At 36.7% G+C, this 20,552-nt stretch overlaps 1 protein-coding gene across 8 annotated transcripts in view; it reads right to left on the bottom strand.

Moving 5' to 3' along the window:
• BNC2 (basonuclin zinc finger protein 2) overlaps positions 1–18,870 on the bottom strand; it is a 276,637-nt gene extending 257,767 nt beyond the window's left edge. For 2 of the 8 annotated variants that reach the window (XM_016214461.2, XM_087822646.1), the window contains exons 1-2: positions 18,183–18,371; positions 17,079–17,279 (exon numbers count right to left, since the gene is read on the bottom strand). In XM_016214461.2, coding sequence (XP_016069947.1) covers positions 17,079–17,174 — 96 coding nt within the window. In that variant the 5' untranslated portion in view covers positions 17,175–17,279; positions 18,183–18,371. Of the gene's footprint in view, positions 1–17,078; positions 17,280–18,182; positions 18,388–18,787 lie in introns of those variants that run through there. The other 6 variants (XM_016214471.2, XM_016214480.2, XM_087822645.1 and 3 more) reach the window with 5 other exon arrangements.
• Positions 18,871–20,552: the final 1,682 nt, after the last annotated feature.

Here is a 20,552-nt window from a genome sequence, read left to right as displayed (position 1 = left end):
ATGTTTTATTTCTTTCAAAGGAGATAATTAATAAGGAATTTCCTAGGTCAAGACCATAGATTACCCTTTCCTTTTTCATAAAATCTTAGAAGACAATATATCCTCTGCACAGTAAGTTTACAATGGGAAAGAATAGTATTGTGTGTATTTCAAGGTCTTCTATGCCCTGAGATTAGGATTTGTCCTATCTCAGGTTTTTGCATGAATTACCATTACTGTCTGTCCCATCCAAGCTACCCGACTTAAACTATCTATTCTTATCATTATGGTTACCATTAATCCCATTCTCGCCTTCCTCCTCCCCCGCCACACTCACCTAAGGGGTTAAAAGACTTCAGTACATTTGTGACTTGTCAGTGACATATAATACCCAGGTCCTTCATGCAATCAACTTTTACTTGACATGTATTTGCTCATCACAGGACCCGCATTACTACTGGGAAAATGAAGAAAAACCTAAATTAACACTTGACATTCAATATGGTCAAGTCCTTAATTGGCTGGGCTTCCTGAGAAAGCAATTTTCTATTCCCCAAACTGTTCGCGTGTCATGTGTGGAGTGCAGCTCTTGGCCATCACTGCTGTCCCTCGCTCCCTCTAATGAGAGCAGATGAATTAGTGCTACGTGACACGATTTGAACAGGGCTTCCTCCTCCCCTCCCCCCAATCTTTCTCTTATACCAGTGACAGCTGTGTGGCAAGGGAAAGAAAGAAAGAGAAATTCAAGAGCAAAGAATCCTGTAAAGGATGATCTTTTTTTTTTTTTTAAATGAACCTTAAATGTCTTGTTGAAACTCCAGAACAACAGGATCATTTAATTGTGGAGGTGGGTAAGGGGGTTGTTACAAAGATCAGGGGAATTATCTGGCTATGGTTGATTTGGGTTGTATTAACTTCCAGCATGTTTCTTCCATTCCTGGCTAGTTGCAGTATTAGATTGCACTGGTCTAATTAAAATGGAATTTACATCCACTTTAAAATGTTTTTTAAAGGTCTGGAGAATGGGTCAACTAGAAAAAAAATATGAACAGCATGAAATGATTATTATTCTAAGATAAACATACCTCTAGGGTAAAGAAAAAGAAAGTCCTTTCAACAAATGTTTAGGTCATGAAGAGCCCGCAACATAAAACTGTGTCACTATATCTGTTTTCAAATATTGTTCATTCTCTGAACTTAATGCTAACCATTCCGTTTTAAATCATTTTGTTTAGTGTCTTTGATTATCGAATTACTGAAACAAAAAAATTATTTGAACACTGTTTTATCCCATTATTTTGAAGAGGGAATATATTCTACTTTAGCTGTGTTTATCAAGCTCCGTAAGAAACAACTGAATGAATGCATGAAAGGAAGGCAGGACAAAACCTGCTCTATTCAAAGATACTAAAAGGTAAATTAAAGGGATTTCTCTGAGTGTTCACTTATTCATTTTCAAACCAAAGAGGAAGTCATTTTAAATGCCTAAACTGCTTAACCAATCCGATTAGGACCAAACAACTTGGGGAGGGAAGAGTATGTGGCACATCACACTTTGGGGAAAGCTGGGTAGCCTCAAGTATATGCATAAGTGAAAATAACCAGTAAAAGTCACTAGCACCTTAGCACTTTGGGTCTTTACTCATTTTTATTTAAATGGGAACTAAGGCAAAGATGCTACTTGTGTACCAGAAATTATATCAAGATTATACTGGAGCCACAAAATCAATGTAAGCATGCAAAATATAAAACTATTTTTAGTATCATTTCCCCTGCCTCAAATAATTAGCTTGATTATTTATTAACTATGCCTATGTAATTTTGAATATCATTTAATATTTCAGTAAGTAAATGTGAATATATAAAAATATGATGAAACCCACTTTTGTACTATGTTTAAGGTTAAAACCTGAAACCAAAAAGCTATTTCCACATTTTATACTTGTGTAAAAAAACATGAAAGGAAATGAAGTTTTATAAGGTGTTTTTTTTCCTTTAAAAAAAAGTCAATTTATAACATGATATTAAGTATTGTTACACTAACAGAAGAAAAATTATACCTACCATAAGGAAGCTTCGGGACACTTTGAATTTTCAGATTTGTTGGAATATTATTTGTTCCAGACAATGTGAAAACTCTAAAACATGAGTGTAACTTAGAAGTATTTTCACCGAAACAAAACAATACAATGGATACACACTCTGCATATGATTCCCTCCTACGACCAAAGCACTGATATTTCAAGTATCGTTAGGATCCCTTTTGAAAATACAGTGAGACAGCTTGTGAATGGGCATTCTATCAGGTGTTTAGAAGAAATAAGTAGATAATTTGGTATTCTGGAAAAGTAACTCAGTCTAATACATCCAGTTAACTGCTACAGTAGCATTATCATCACTGAGCAACAAAGGGCAGTGTGTTCTGCCAATAGCTTTAGAGTGACCTTTGCAATGCTGACTAGTCCGTCAAGTTCCATCTCTGAGATGCAAGGTATAGACAGGGATGGTTTATTAACTGAGGTAGGAACTAAAGACCAGAAGCTTCCAAAAGGGTAGGCATTTCACATTCAGGAAATGGGGGATTCCTTTCCTTAAGAAGAGAAGCAGTGTACCATGAGATCAGGCTAAACAGACTACATTCTTAAAGCTTTAGCCTTCCATGGTGTCCAGAAGCCCAAGCATTGGAACAGCAACAGGATCTTTTTCTCCCTTAGCAACATTGTTAGGTACTGCAGTGAAAATCCAAACGGGCATTGGTAAAATGGGATCAATGACTTGAGCTCCAGGAATAAAGCTAAAAAAGAATGTTGACATCATCTCAGAGCTTTAAATTGTGATGAGCCCTGCTTTACTTGGGGTAGTTTCCGACCACTGCTAACAGGATGAATCAACAGAACTCAAAAGGGCAGCAACAGTGGGTCAGAAAAATGAATCTGTACTGAACTGAGAAATTTGTTCAAGGATCACCTGTAGAAATCAGCCTTTTTGATTCAAGAAAGGTACTTTTTTGATTTAAGAAAGTTAACTGTGACTATGGCAAAGTGACATGCTTAAACTTGATATTCTCCGAGGGATGAGCAGGCTTTGAAGCTCATAATAAACTTGAAATGGTTCTGTGGAATGTTAAGGCTTAATGTAGATGGTGGGTGCCACTGTCATGCCTACACAAAACTATGTCAACCTGGAAATAACTGCATTAACAGCTCCAGGGTATTTAGAATGGAAGGCTTGCCCTTTTCAAGAATTTTACTTTGAACCATAAGAAGACGCTGCATTAAGTTTCCAACTTGTTTAGCACAGCTAAAATTAAAATACTTATTCTGGTTTAGAAAGGCATAATGTTCGCCACCCACTTAGTTCATGTTACCTTCACATTAGACTTTTTTTTTAAGTGTAAACACAGCAGAGAGAGAAATGACTGCTTTAAAATAGCCTGGCACATGGAACAATAAATCTATGCATCTAATACAAGGCCCAAATGTTATTTTATAAAAATTAATAGCATCTAAAAAGGCATATTCTTTTACCCTCCGTTCCACCCTTTTTACTTCAGTGCTTCCCTCCCCTTGTATTAAACATTTTATCTAAGTCCCAGCTGAAAGGTTTCTGAAAGTGGTCACAGCTGCATTGATTCTGAACTTCTAGAACATGGCATACCAGTGTCATTCTGACAAGCTTACAGATGCTTCGTAACAAGCTGCACCAGTCGCTTGATTTGAAATACCTGACTCACTATAAAACACACTGTTAATCTCTGGTCTTTTCTCCAGTTCAACTGTTCTCTGCAGTTATGGAAGCAAACCAACAGCTTGCTATGTTTACATCAGAGATGACTCCCTTCTGATTGGTGTCTGATACTGTCCAGTGATGCTGCTCAACAAGACCCTGGACAGAACCTAAGCACACCTAGGCCTCATTTGCAGATCATTTTAACAAGATGTTGTTTCCTGTTCCCACGAAAATCAATAACAGGGTGACCTTCAATTTGAAATTCAAACCAATTAATTACCTGGTTCTGTCGAAAATGTTGGTATCTGATTTGCCTGGAGAATTTCAATTATAAATAGATTATTTCTTTTAAAGAGCCCCCTCAAAAGTTTAGACAAACATTGAAATTCTCATCTTACAGAATATAAATGTTTTATTGAAGCTTGTATAAAATATTGGCCTTGCACAAATTAGTATGGTGAAGTTTTCCCCTTGTGGTCAATCTCCTTCTCATGACATCATAATCAATTGCCTGGTAAATTACAGCAATCCCACAAAGAATCAGAGACAAAAACCCACTGATTAAAGGTGAGATGAAAAGTTTTTTACAGTTGAATTCAGCTTTTCATCTACATCAATGACTGACACAAATCGTGGGATTCTTTTCAGAATCTAGAAATCTCCCTTTCTTCCCCTCTAATTCTAAAATTGTTACTTTCTGTAACTTTTATTAAAATCATTTGACCATTTTTTGTTTTGCTCACATTTTATTTTTCTTTATATGTGCAGGTCATAAGGAGAAAAGCTATACATCAAAACTATCAGCACCAGAAATATATTTACTAAACTTTGTTTTTAATTGTGGAAAAAAAAAAAAAGAATTCAGTTCATCCCAGTGGGGAATTCCCAAGATGAATGATCACATGCAATGAAACTATTATCTTCATCCATTAAAATATTATCTAAAACAGAGGTTTCTATCTGGCAGCCAGTAGGCTGAATAAAGCCTGCAGATGAGTTTTGTTTGGACCACACACTTTAAAAAATATTTGAAAAGGTTGCCAAGATTTAAAAATCAGGAGATTTCACATAAAAATCTGGATTTCTGGATTTCCATTTGAAGAAGAAGAGGAGTCTCAAAACACTGGGCCTGCATTCCCACCTGCCAACAATTGGCTGGAGCTAAGGAGCTGCTACTTCACTGTGGTTGACACAAGAGTTTTCTGGTCCACCACAGTCCCCACCAGACTGACTCCACACATTTAACTTACCTTACCCTCCCTGCACGGCCCTTTTTAGGGAACTCCTGATCTTTTAATATGTCATAGTACTTACTCCACAGAGAGTTTGCAGTTTGTGGGAGAAAAGAGTTATCTAGTAACAGAGATGTAAAAATACGTATGTGGGCTTACACAATGTAAGACAGTGGGTAGACGATTTTATTTAAAACTACAGTTGTTCAATAAAATGTAAGTGCAATGCAAAAGAAACTCATTTTCATAATTAAAATTTTTTAAAAAGCAGATCCAGAACTGATGGTCTGGTCTTACACAGTGGTTCGACAAATATTTACATTGGTTTTAAATCAACCACATTCTTCTCTGCAGCCCAGAAAAGATGCTCATGTCAAACTATTACTCAGATCTACATCCATTTTGTTCGTTCACATGTTAACACTTCTGCACTTCCTTTCTAGAAAGATCGTGTACTTAAGTGAAAACTGACCCTAATGTGAAAATAGAATACATCTTCAAGGTAAATTTTAAAGTCAACATTTAGGATGCATGAACATTATCGGAGCAAATACTCATCTTTACTGGCTCCACATGTACACCACAATCTGACATTTATACTTATATTAAATAGACATTATTGCAGGTTCAAATGACCCCAAAAGTCACGGCAGATTTCCTTAAAAATGATTATTACCTAAAAGCAGATGTCTATGACAAAGTCACCAAGCACTACTTGCTTTTTTCCCTTAACTGAAAGCAAATGCAAGGGGAAAAAATCTTTTAAATTTCTCGATTTCTAATCAACCACAACAACACAGCATTTTCTACCTATTAGTGGATTTTTACAAACAAATTAAAAGCACCCTCTTTAGCAGAGGAAAGAAAGTACCTTTCTGCTTCATTCAACTATATTGTAAGAGGCAATCTTGGGTATACTGTGGCTGTATAGAAGTATACTAAATAAGCTATGATCAGACATATTCCAACTTATGCAAATGAGTAAAATTTAAATCAACTTTAGTATAGTGTTTTGAAATTATGTTTCATCATTGGCTCACATTCTTGAAAGATTATTTTTTAATTAGGTGTTTCCTTCCTCAGAGAGAAGCATTTTTCTCCCATTTCCACCTTAAGAAAGAAACCCTTGAACATATGCCAAATTTACTTCACAATCAGACTTTAATCCTCAAATTCTCTTGATTCTTAAAAACTTGAACAACTTTAAGTAAACAGTTCACAAAATCATTATGATCATACTTCATTCCGTGACTCCCAGCTGAGTAGGAAAGGAGAAAATGCCGTAAGTATGAGCTCCATAAATATAGTCCTGGGCCCAGTATCTGAATGACAATATGATATATTCCTTACGGGAAGCATTTTTCCTTAATATCCATTATATTTGAAATTTGAGCAATCAGAAGCAGACACCTGGAACTTGATTATTAATTTACTTCTCCCACCCCTTTTATACTTCTGTAAGGTGTTTCCTGAAGAGATGATCCTAAGGGATAGCATACATACAAATGTTCACATTACTTTCTTTAAAACAACTTGGTATAATGTAAGACTAAACTTAGTCTCTTTCTTCTTTAATTCTATAGCTCTAGAAAAAACAAAATGAAGTCTCAAATAAATAATAAAATGGCCAAAACAAAAAAAGTTTAAACATGAATTCTTGGAAAAGTGTAATTCATTATATTCATATTGATCTATTTACTATAATATTTTAGAAAGGGAATTTTATGGAAATACACACACACACACACACACACACAAATTAATTCCCATGCAGGATGACCAAAGCCTCAAGATGATCTGCTCAGGTTCACATCATGGCAGCTGACTGGAAAGTAGTTCTAGAAGACTCCTGACTTGTTATTTTTATTTGCACTTTATTGTTTTAAGAGGAAAATTAAAGAGTGAGATAATGAATGTTTAATAATATTTAACCTATGTTCTTTGAATTATGCTCATTTTATTCCTTCCTTATTTCTATTAATCACCAATTTCTAGAAAATGGTATGACAAGCTAGGCTTATGGTAAGGCTCATTTCAGCATCCTGCATTTGTAAAATAAATAAATAAATAGACCAAAAGTACAGGAACACTGGCACATACAGAAAAATGGGTTATCAGAATACTCAAAAGGCAAGCAGCTGTCAGTTTATTAAGAAATAATTTAAGATAACTATTTGTACAAGTTAAAATAAGTAACTTATCACTTTTTACCAAAAGGGTGTTTTTAATATAATGAACATCCAAGCTTCTCCAGTCATGAGAAAACCTGGAATATATTATACACGCATGAATGTGGCCCAGAATGCAGGATATGAGATGGGCTTGCTATCAACAGATTAACACTTCATTTTCATTACTCTAATCTCACCACAGGTTGTGAACACTCTTTTTCTTATTTGAACAACAACAGTGTATGAAAAACCAAGCTGACAGGCAGGCAGGGTTCATTAAATGCATAAGGCCTTTATTCCCATAACACATCTCACCTGTATGAAGCCAGGGTTTGGGCTTCCAGTCTGGCTACTGAAACAAGCTTTCCCAGATGTAGGACTTCTCTTCTATCCTTCCTACTTAATTTAAAATAAAAGTCCAAAATAAAGTAAAAATGAAAAAATTATTTTCTACAATAAACTCTGTTTAGTAGATGATAGGATTGGTAACATATTTTAAGATTTATTCAGTCCCATGATTACTTTCCAAAGTTGTCCAAGAAAACAAAACAAAAAAATATATGGGAAGGGAAATGATGAGACATTAGAAGTCTGAGTCAAAGGTATCTCTCCTCCTAGCTTAGTTCTAACTTATTTTAAAGGAACCATAGTTCCTCACTGGTTGAAAATGACAATAACTCGCATCATAATATGAATCAATCTCACTATTTCCCAATGAATAACACTGAACTTCACTAAAAAGCTATGCTGATGGAGCAAAATGGTTACAAAGTATAAGGAATCATTCAAATGAGATTTCTAAAATGTAGAATTCCCTTTTAGGGTGAGCCAACCCACACTCTCACTGCATTTGAGGCAGCCATTAACAATTGCTCAACAAACCTAGAAATAAATCACTTAATTTCCACAACCAACCAGTGGACAGATGCAGACTTTGTGTATGTCTGTGCTCCACATATAAGTGTACTACCATGTGACAATATAGGATTTTTACTATTTTCCATAGCAAGAAAGCAAGTCTTTCCACAAAGTATAGAGCCGGGTTTTGGTTTGGGTTCTTTCTGGTACTCTAATAATACTTATACCTAAAAAAGAAAGAATAAAAGAAAAGTGGTATTAGATAAAGCAGCAGATAACCTAACTGACTTGAGTTAGGTTCTGACAAGAGATCAACAAAGAGAGTGTCTGCAGGCATTCTCACTAAAGGGACACTTCCATGAATACGTTCAGTGTATAATTATTTTCCCATATCTTGTCATGGCCTCCCATCATATCCACTGCCCTCTGGCACTGGAATAGGGCACAGTATTGGGCAGCTTTCTTTCCCTATGCTTGATTAGGTGCCCCAAATAACCATCCTAATGATTTAAGTCAATGAAATCTTTCTTGCTTAAATTATAATGGAAGAAAAAAATTAAAACCCTGCCAATGAAGGTTCTCATTTTAATTATTATATTAAGCCAGCTGAAAGTCATTATTTGGGGCATGTAAAATATTCATTATCCTGAAATTTTTATTTTCAAACCCCCACCCAGTTCAGGCACTCTGATCAAAAATGAGTCCTAAAGAACTGTCTAGAGAACAAACAGCCGCTAAAAGACACCTGAATAAAATTGAAAAATTCACGACAGTCACACAAAAGCACAGCAGATACAATACTGAAAGCTGTGTCTTTTCCATATAGAATGACATTTTTTAATCTTGTCAACTTTAACAATCTCTCTGCCATGTAAGACAATGAGTTAAAATTTATTAAATACAAAATAGTAGTGAACATTCATTGTGTTATGTATATACACTGCGTGTTTTAAATTTCAATTTCATAATGCCACCCATTAATATTAGCTCTGCCATCATCTCGATTCCTTTTTTAAATGTTTCAGGTAGCTCATTAATTAACTGCAGTTTGTCTCAGAGTCGTGCCTTCAACCTACTAAAGGAAAACTTGACACGTTTTCCTCCTTCTAAGGAAATGCTCTCTCTTGTGTAGATGGAAGTTTAACTGTACAAAATGATAAATCCAAGAATTGCTTTTGTAAAAAAAAGGAGAGAAATAGAAAAGCAAAATCTCTTTTCAGTTAAGTACTTTCTTACACAGGCGAAGGATCAAATTGAGCTGCCTTTCAGCGCCTTTGAATGATAAGCCTGGGCCCCTGGTTACACGTTTTTATCACGCCCTTACTTAAAGAACCCTTACATAGCAAAACTCGGGACAGTCCTCCTGTCAGCACTTACACACTGAGGACCACATCTGAGGGTGGCACCTCTTTCCCATAACTCTGCCGAATGATGTATTGGCAAAAAGACGCCTTATTCAATTACTGTTACGTTTCAGGTGCATTTCAATTCTTTCATATTAGGGCAAAAGGAGCCAGTGCAAGTAAGGAGACATTCAGAAAAAGAGAGATGAGGTGAAAGGAGAATAAAGTAAGAAAGAAATCAGGTCTATGGGAACAGGAAGCGGAAGAAAGAACAGACCAACCACGTATTTAGGTCATTAAGTAAATGCTGCCAACCAAATAGAAGTGAGATTTAAATCATACCCCCCTCAGCAACACACAAACACTAAGACAGCAGCAAAATAACAACACAGTTCAAAATTACTGAGTAAATAAGATGTCAGATATGCTCAAGAGAATCAGTGTTTCAATGAGTAACTTCCTACTGTTCAAGATTATTTTCATTTTCTTAACAGAGAGAAATGAAAAACTGATGGGCTTAATTAAAGAAAAACAAAAGGATATTATTTTGTTGTTAAAGGATCAATTCTTTTTTTGTTAATTGAATGATGATTAATAAGCTGAGAATTTGATTTCTAAGCTAGCCGGTTTGAGTAATGCATTGTTTTTCCACAAGCATTTCCATTAAGGAAGGCTCTGTGAATGAAAAACTGATACAGGGCTCCCTCTCTTTTGATCTCTGACTCTGCGGCATGAAATGCTACATAGAGTGTTTAAACAGAATGGCACTGCATGCTGTTCTCACCCAAATGAACTCCTGTCATAAATTTTTCACCTTAGGGTTTGAATGTATAGTATGAAATTTGCTAGACTTCCTACAAGGAATGCACAAAATTAAAAAAAGAATCAATACTTTTATTTTTCCTCTTCTCTAAACTTTCTTTTAAACCTGGGGAAGCAGAAGGCAGCACAGGTCATGCTCAGTGAGATGTGGGTACCTTGGATATCACAGCCCCAGGTATCATTTTGGGGATGTCATAGGCACATATCAAAACTTCTTAGAGCTAGTGTTGCTGAGAACTGTTTTTTCATCTTATTTTTCTCACCTGTTTACTAGTTTATCTTACAGGGAAAAAATTCCCTCTTTTACACAATGCTTTGCTTGTATGCCAGCAGATAAAGACTGTTAATCCTGAATTATGACTCCTTTCCTTTATTTCTCTAAAGCTTAAAAATAGATGTCAAAGTTCCCTGAAAGGGTCTTTGAACTCCCCCTCTCCTCCTCTCCCGGTCCTTCAGTAGATGAAGATCACCAAGCAAAATGTGGAAGCCAGCTGCTTTTCGGGAAATAAAAATGGCATCAGCTTTGGCAGACAGGGGTGAGATCAATCATTTTCTACAATCCTCACACAATCTCCTGACCAAGGCCTAGGGAAGGGTGGTTATGTAGTGGCAAAAACATACCATGAAAGATACGAGAGGGTTTTCACATGGTGAGGAATTCATTCTAGGCGTGTAACAAACCAGGCTCCAAAACCTCACGAGAAAGGAAATCTTGGAACCATTATATTCCATGTTCTTTGGACAGTAACAAGCAAGGAGTCTCAGAGAAAATTTCTCTCACTGAAAAAAATCATCCCATGATTCACTCTTTTCTCCCTACTACCACAAAGTTCCCTAACAATATTGTGGGGGGGGGGGAAATAGTTAATTCCTAGATCAATTCAAACACTAAGATTCAAATTATAGACACAAGCTAAAAGCAAATTCCAGTTTCTTCTGTCTTTCCTTTTGATATATACATTCTACTCAAGAGTCCCAAGTTGAGGAAATACCTCCTCAGCTAGAGTCATTAGCTATTCATGTCTATAAGGAAAATTCTCTCAGAAGCTTTGCAGATTGACAAGGGTAGAGGCCCAATGTAACTTTACGTGAGCGCATGTAATGCATATAAGGTGGGAAGGAAGAAGCACTAGCATTTTTGTTTTTCATTGAAGTGGATTACGCCAGCTCACTATCTATAACGGTCTGTTCCTTTGGAATCAGCTCCCTGTGTCACAACGACCTGGCAAACTTGAATGCTTTCACTATCACTGGAGTCCTTGCAATCCTGCGTTGGCTGTGACCCATTCACTTTTGCCCCAACTTCTCAGAGATGCCTTACTCAGCATCTAATTAGTTAGGGAGGATTTGCCACAGCTCTTAACCCTGACACAGAAGTGGGAGTATGTGCTGCTGTGGTAGCCCAAATCTGTCCTGTCACTACATTAATCAGAGTTCCATAAAGGCATGCATGAATAATTGGATTTATCAGTGAATGTTAAGATACACTCATAAATATAATTATAAAAAAATACCTGCAATTATAGATAAGATATCTGCACCTTTAGGGATTTATTTTTCAACTGTGGTTACTTGACTCACCTTAGCAAAAGGCTTTACAGATTATACAGACACACAGTAGTAGTTTGCAGATGACAGAAAGATGAGAAAAATAATTTCAAAATGATCACCTACTATGTTCAAATTCATTTAACATATCATATTGAAAATAAACTTGAAATGTGTGGACAGGTTTTTAACATATACCTCATACACATCTGAGAACATGTTTGTGCATGCTTTACTTGCATTAACATGTATATAAATACCATCTATATGACCTACTACTTTTCCATTGCTTCTTCCCCAATGCATTACAAATTAGACAGTATCTGTTAAGTGAAGTCTGCATGCTATACATAGACTTCCACAAGCATCTGTCTCTATGCTACAATTTGTATTTTAACAATTACCCAAATATTCATGTTTTCATGTTACATGATCAGAGTGTATGTTAAGAATTATATTTCAATATACATCTATAGTTAAATCTTCAAAATAAAACCTATTATCATTCAAATTAGAGAGAACTAAATAGGAAGTAGCAGCCTAGTAATTCAACAGGCTGAAATTACATGCCTCCTAATATAATATAAATATTTATTTTAGCATCACAACCATAAGTTTGGTCAATGTAATCCTTTTTTTTTTTTTTTAAGTAAGACATGATCACTAAAACACACCAACTGTAAGAAGAGGAGTAGGAAGGGAGGAGGGAAAAGTGCAGAAACCTAGGGATGGATGATGCCTGGCAATGAAAGTCATTTTCAAAGACCATTAACTATCAGCTGCTTTACTCAGGGCTCTAAATAAGTAAGAATACACATCCTATGTTAAAAGAGCTGTGTACACGAGTGGGATAGAGTTTAGAATAAAAATGTATTGCATGAACTACAAAAAAGAATCAAACCACAATATATAATTAGGCATCTGACTTCTAAGAAAAATGGTATATATGCCTTTTAAGCTCTTAGTGAGTAAACTCAAATTATTTAGGGCAGAGGAGTAAGAAGTCAGACAAAAACCACCACTTCCAATTTAAAGTATAGATTCAACAAAATGAAACTCTGTTTGCCTATATGAATAGAAAGAACTGAGACTACTGGGAGAAAAATTCATACCAAACATGCTTTTAAATGGATGCCAGCAATGTTATTATATATTTCTCACAATATATTTTATTTATCATTTCTCTGAAATGAGCTAGATTTTATATTAGTAAGAAAGTTTGCTTTACTCTGTCATATCTCTGGTGAGCAGATGCTCTGGTATTAATGTAAATCGTTGATTTAATTTTTAGCTTTCTTGGTTTGCCCCTCACCTATCTAGGAAATTATTTCTCTGGTGATAACTAACACATCATACTAATGAGAGAATCTAATGCACAATAGAAAAAATGTCACTATTAATAATATTTGCATGAAGTTAAATAAAGCAACTGTAAGAGAATGTCAGACAGTGTTCTTTAATAAGACACAGTTTCACAATGAAATTATGTTGTTAATTGTGTTACATCATGGGTGAATCCTAAATTACTACATAATGATGCACACAGTCATTTATAATTCTAACTTAGTATTTCACTCATGTCTGAAAAGAGACCTTATTAAGGAATCTACATTTTATTTGAAAAGGTTAAATATACCTCACCAATAATTAAAGGAAAATGCCTCTAGTAATGTAAACGTGTAAAACGTGGGCTATAGCCATTTACCTGTTATGGTTTCATTTCTGAAAAGATTTAAAAATATATTAGACTATTGCATCCCTTAAGGTACCTACAAAGAATTTTATATGCTAGTCTCCCAAATACACAAAACATTTTAGAAAAATCACCTTTAAAAACCTGTGGTTTACTAAAAAAAATAAAACTTCCAAAATCAGGCCTTATTTTGTTTTTAACAAAAACTTCATGAGGATAAAATGGGCAAAATAATGTTCTGGACTCTAGGAGATTAACAGAGAAGATGAGTAAAGGGTTTCTGGTCATTCTCGGCCTGTCACTGATCAAAGTAACCCAAGTAAGAACTCCCTTTACCAAAGTCAAGAGTCATGCCCTTTAAGGTTATCAAATATTAGTTTGTATGAAAAAAAATCATCCCTTTTGAAAAATCATAATTAAATATGGGAGGAAAATGTAGAGAGGCAGAAAAATGCACTCGAATTGTTGTATCTCGAACTTTAGAAAAACATACTTAATTCTACCAAATCTAAACTGGCTTCATATTTTGTGGTATCTTTTTGTTAGTATTAGACAGGCTGATAGATTTACGTATAAGCAGATTCAACTTCACTTATACAGAAAACAAGTATTTTTATATCTCTACTTCCTAATTTACCTATAAAAGACATAAACCTAGATTATTAAATTTCAGTATTCATGAGACATTTCCGACAAGTTGTTCTGTAGTTAAATAATACTGATGGTGAATTCCCAATAACTCAGTTTTGATACCTACTAGTCAGTCTTCTCTAATATTTAATGAAATGATCAGGTAAATCTTATAGTTTTTATGTTATTATAGAAAACTTTGAAATAAAAAATATACCCCAAATTTTTATTTCATGAGCTAAATCAGTTTTTTTCTTAGAAATTAAAATAATCGTAATAGAAAAAATATTTTTAATGCCTTAGCAGTGAGATACACAGAATTCTACATACGTGATTAAACTGGACAAACTTTTACCTGTAGTAAGACAAAAGCTGACTAATGTTTTATATTGAAACTAGTATTACAGGAAAACTGTTGGCTTCAAGAGATATCATTTTAAGAAAAATGTCTTTCTTGCACATGCACACACATACATACACACACACTCTGAATCAGCATTGCTGATGAACTATAAGTAAGGAAAATAAACATATTAAACATATACAGCACATATACTTTTTAGATTTACACATAGTTTGAATCTAAGTTTACACAATATTTATACAAACTAAAATGTCATCCTGAAGGAGAAAAGAAAAAAAACATGTAAACTCATACCCTCTCTTAACATGCTTTCCAAAAATGCATAGGAGTTAAACATTTAGTAACCATGACAGAAAAAGAGGGGGGAGTTGTTAACTACATCAAAACCAAAAAATAAAATATAAAATATAGTTAAATCACAACATTTTTTAAATTGTGAATTTCTCCCTTTATTATGCTACTGTTTAGTAAATAGTATAATTAATATTGCAGTTTTATATAGCATCATTATGCATAAATTATTTCCCTATATTTCTACTCTGTTTATGTAGTCACTGAAGCTCACTATGACACATACATACACACAGGTAAACACAAAATAGACCTTTATATACCCACAGAGTCAAATAGCTGGATCAAAGACATCATAACTGCTTAGTTGTACAAGTTTCTCTGAGTGATTTCAAATTATTTTCCTAATTCTGATCCATCATTTATATAATTTACTTTTATTTGTTTTTTTAAGCTAAAATGTTTTCCACAACTTAATGTCTCCTTAGATTCAAATCTACTTGAAAATGGGCTAGTGCCAAAGAAGCAATCTAACACCATCTATGTGGTTCAATAGCCATTTATCAATTGATCATTATCTCTATCTGGTTTTATTAACTCTTTTCTAGCTAGAGGGAGACCTAAACCAATCTTCCCTTCCAAAACACACACACATACACACAGCCCTGACCGCCACTAACTCACGCAAAACCCTGACGGTAACATCTAATTTTTAAAGCGTGGCACAAGTTATTTATTCCTAAGGTCAGTGAAAACATACTCTCTGTTTCAACCATGAACAGAGCCACCCAGACAGGAATATGCCTCAGAAACACAACTCTCAAAGCACACTGCAATGACAAGGAGTATCTCTGGGAGGAAATGAACTTAACTTGCAAGAATGAGCAACTTGCACATAAAGAGTTGCTTATTGGGTTTATGTTGATTGCATTTAAACCCCAGCTTACTGTATCAGCAGTAATCAGGGTCCCTCTACAGGATATGTCAAAATACACCTTACTCAAATGCATTTATCCTATCTAGAATAGTGTGATAAAACTGTTTGCTAGCTAAATGGTACAAAACCCTGGTTCTGAGCACATTCTTCTGCAGATGTATTTCTAAACTTGTAGTAGTTTATAGCCTAGCAAATTGTTTTCTTTCCTTCATTATCAATACCTTAAAAAAATCTAAATTAAGTCAATAAAGTAATCCTCATGAACTCTTACAAACAAAACAGGTTGTTGTTTTTTTAAAGAAAGCAGCTGTAGTGTTTTTTTAAATGAGTGAAACAATATCCATTTCTTAACCGTCATCTGCTTAAAAACCAAGTATTTGTCAGTAATACTTTAGTGCTGTGTGGATGATAATATCACACTAACTCTTGCTTTGTGTAAAGGGTTTGGTGCAGGCTTTGGAAAAGCAAGACGTGTCTAGGAGGGAGGCACCAGGGAACTTCCCTCCCTCGCTTGAGCACAGTCCAAGATGAAAGTTTCTGGGTTGTTTCCCTTTGCTTCCTCTCACCCTCGCTCCCCCTCGGAGCCGCAGAGCCAGCAATTGTGCAAGAGGAGCGGAGCGCGCAGGGCGCGTATCACCGAGCGCATGGTACAAGCCGTCGGCTCCGGTGATTAATTATCAGTAGCCGCTGGCCTCGCACTAACACCTAGGCTTTCCCGGCAGAGCCAGCATACCCAGCCGCTGCCAGCGCGGCCCGGACGGAGGAGCGGCTCTGGGGAGGACGCCGAGGCTGCTCCCGAGTGTGAGTGCGCCGGCCGGCAGGCGGGCGGGCGTGCGGAGCCGGAGCCGGAGCCGGAGCCGGAGCGGGAGCCGGCGGGGTGCGCAGGGGCTAGCGGAGGCGGGCGGGCAGCGGGCGGCGGGCGGAGGAGCTGGGACCGGCCGGCACAGCCCGCCACGCATGCCGCCTCCTCCGGCGACCCTGGGTGCTGGCAGAGATTCCTGCACAGCCTCCTGTCCTCAGGTCGGAGTCCGAGCTGCTTCCAGCCCCTGGAAGTCAGTTGGGCTGTACGGAGGGGCTCCTACATTTTATCACTGTTTGTTTGGAGAACCTCCTCTGATAGTAGACACTTTGATGAAGTGATTAATACAGATAGATACATTTGTTGGGTGGTGGCTTTAAAAAATGTTTTTTAACAGAAAACAAAGAAATAAATTGTCTTCTCATGACCCAGGTTGTACTGTGAAACTTTGCAGCAAATGCCTTTAATTTCTTTTACTTCAGTATCCTTTCCCCTTTTTCTTTTAAGGAGCCCTTAGGGAAACCATGAAGTAACCCTGCACATTCCAGTAACACAGTTATGACAAAACAGAACCCAACTATGAAGTGATCAAATTTTTTTAAATGTTAAGAAAGAAAAACAGCAGAAACAAAAGTGCACATAACAATTCAAGATTTCTTTTAAAAAAATGAAAGTAACTTACCTGTTGGGACATTCTGAATAAAAGGTTAGTATCAGCGTTTTGCCATGTCCCCATGAACCCTGGTTCAGCCGCAGTCGTTCTGGTTCCGAACTGCATGGAGTTGTCAGTACAGGAGTCTCTTAAAGTCAAGTCTCTTGCCCTCTTTGGCTCTCTGTCTCTCTGTGTCTCTCTTTCTCTCACATCCACTTCTGCCTCTTCTGACTGAAAAGTGAAGGTGGATTTTTTGAGCCTCTTGGCAGCCAGTAGCAGGAGTGTAGTGTAGTTAAGAAGCTGGCTGAACTGTGCATTTCATTTGGGAAGGGGGAGATTTGGGGGAGGGAGGGGGTCAGAGCTTCTTTCGCACCTTCTGCACAGATACCCCTATCATTTATGCATAGATTGTGACTCCCCGAGCTTGCCTTTGCTCAGTTTAACAGCTGCCTGTCAGGTGTGCAGGCAGCACTGGAGACCCAACCATCAGCTTCAAACTCTCAGCCACTGCATGTCATTGGATAGCAGAGCTAGGAGTCAACTGCACTGTTCCACTGTCAGGCACCAAATGACACCCTGCACTAACCCCTCTCCAGACACACAGATAGATACACGCTTCTGCACTCTCCAAGCAGCACCACAATCACAGACCAACGGACAGGGGGCGAGGAGAAGCTGGGGCCCTTCCCAGGAAATTTTCCCCAACAATGCTTTCAGGTATAACATGCAGTATCTGACATCAGTCTTTGCTTTAACATTTATAAATTGCTATGCTTAAACATTTTTTTTTTCTAGTTATACTGGAAGAAAGAAAAATATTCAAATGTAAGAGAATGTAAAGTTGGCTCAGTTATTATCTAAATGTTAACTCCTAAAAGTCATGTAGTATATGTTGGGCTATTTATAACCACATATAAACTCCTAGAGAAAATAATATACATAAGGACATAACTTTACACTCTAAGAAGTAAATAAATAAACCTAGCAATTTTTTTTAACATGGAAGATGCACAGTAAACATTTGCAAAATGCATAAATGTATACTACTTAATATCCAGTTCCTCAGGTCATTCATTAATTACTAAATTGAATGTTAAGTAATAAGAAATCGAATGACAAAGGGAAAAAGTATACCTTTTCTTAAAGCTCAAAAGTAGAGAAAAGTCCTTTGTGAAAGTTCCTGGATGAAGCATCTACAATATCCTTTCAAATAATAAAAAAGAAAAAGATGAAGGAAAAAATCCTGTCCCATTTCAGACAAAAAGTAATGAATATAAAAAAAACTCCATTTTTCATTCAAGATCTCTATGGAAAATTCTATAACGTTTTCCTGCCTGATGAAATATAACCTCGATAGCATGTCATATTTTTAATTAAACCAGTTTTTAAAAGAAAACATCTATTTATTAGATAGTATTTATCTACCTTATTTATGGAAAAGCAGAACTGAACAAAATGCACTGTACATAAACAGTAACTTCCAAATGGAAAGCTAAATTCATGTCATCTCATAAAAGTAGTCAGCAGGAAAAAGCCATCCTTCCTAAACTTAAAATGTAAGGAACATTAATCTTCAACCACCTACAAATATCGAGGACAAATGTACCACTCTCTTTGCTCCTTCTTAACTGAAGAATAACAATAAACCTTACTCTCTGAAACAACAAAAGAAACAGAAAAGAGCTTCAATGGCAGCTCTGTGTCATTAGTGGACAATGAGAAAAGATGAGAAAACGTACACTATGTTGACACAAATGTGCCTTCCCCTCTAGAACCGACATCTCCTGAAAGCTTTTCTGTTAAACTTCCCTCCGGTTCACCACCATTAAGCACAAAAAAGTCTCAAAAGCAGCAAATTCAATATCTGAGAAGAAGCAAACAAGAACCCAAAGAATTGTTGCCTTAAAATATATTAAGTCCACCTGTGGTCAATAAAAATATTCTTGAGGGGGGAGGGCAGGAAAAGACCCTATGAGTCAATTGTCAACAGTGACTGTACCTTTACAGCTAGCTATTACCCACTTAAACTCCCTCTAAAATTTGCTAGCCTCTTGATTTCTGAAGTGGCACTCAGTGCCTCAGTCAAGCTGCCTGCTCAGCTCCTGACCTTCCCACTAATGGCTGTTATTTGTGGGAGGCTTAAGGACACTGTCAATAGCATGCTTCCTCCTCACTCCTCTCAGGCTCTGTTGTATCGCTTTGCCTGCGTGTTCTCTCTCGCCTGCCTCTTGCTCTCTCAAGTTCCCCCTCCTCTCCCTTCACTCCCTCTTCCTCTTCTTCCAGCCCCCACCCCTTCTTTCTTTCAGTCCAGCAGTCCTCTTCTTTCCCTGCTATCCTCACCCCAACCACCTCCCTCCCTCCCTCCCTCTCTCTCCCTCTCTCTCTCTCTCTCTCTCTCTCTCTCTCTCACACACACACACACACACACACACACACACAAACACAAAAATCAACTGGCATGCAGCAGCAAGCACCTGCAGTAATAGACTCTTTTATTAAAACTGTTATTCTGCAAGACTTGAAATTCCCCGTGGACCGGGCCATGTCAAAGCCGATATAATTAACTAGAGGCTCAGCAACGGATCAATTACCAGACAAGCAAGTGATAGTGAAATCAATGAAAGATCATCAGCCACATTATCAGTGTTGCAACTCATTAGGGCAAAACTGAGAAATGTGCTCAAAGCGAGCCCAAGCAAGGTGGCATTACAAAACAAAGGGCTAATTTGGAGACCCTGCTGTGAACAATCTGTAACAGAATTAGCCTTTTTTCCCCCTAAACTGCACAGCTCCGTAACTAAATGTGACAGACTGAGAGAAGCAGTTTATTAAGACACCAACCCCAAGTTTATTTAGTTCATAAACTCTCTCCTAAAAAATCAATACAGCCTGTACAGGGTTATTAGGCTGACTAGCTAATACATCCAAATCTAGTCTGCTCCGCCAGCAGTCTTCTGACAAAATGCTATCTAGCATAGGCAAACTGAGCTATTTCAGATATCAATGTCTGAGGTTGCTCTAGATGAAACAGGTCTGCAGTGTAACTAGTACCTGCATATTACTGTCAAGGCACAGCCTCAAAATCACAGGGGTATCTTTCCAATGTTCAAAATATTTTTTCACATCAAATCTATAATCATATGACACTGCACCTGCTAAATGGATTTGATCAAAGAAAAATTTAACTAGTTTGTATGACTAGTTTACAAACATAACAAGCTTTTTACAACATGACACAACAACAAAATATACCTACAAGACACAAAAATGATTTCTGAGTTTGTCCACTGGCTCTATAATCTGCAGATTATGAAACTATATGGAATCATTTGTATTAAAGTTATTTAAAATGGGTTGGGGGTGGAGGCAGGTGTCACTTCCATAGTAATTGCTTTTTTGCTGCCCTGATTTTATGTATTTCAGGTTAAAGAACTGCAAATACTAAAGGCTGTGTGTTGGCTTTCCCACATTTAGTGAGAGATGTACCATAGAAATTAAGGAGTA

This window comes from Miniopterus natalensis, chromosome 12, assembly GCF_054644295.1.
Source record: "Miniopterus natalensis isolate mMinNat1 chromosome 12, mMinNat1.hap1, whole genome shotgun sequence".
Classification (NCBI taxonomy): domain Eukaryota; kingdom Metazoa; phylum Chordata; class Mammalia; order Chiroptera; family Miniopteridae; genus Miniopterus; species Miniopterus natalensis.
Note: the sequence above shows the minus strand (reverse complement) of the source record. Positions and strands in the feature narration are given on the sequence as shown.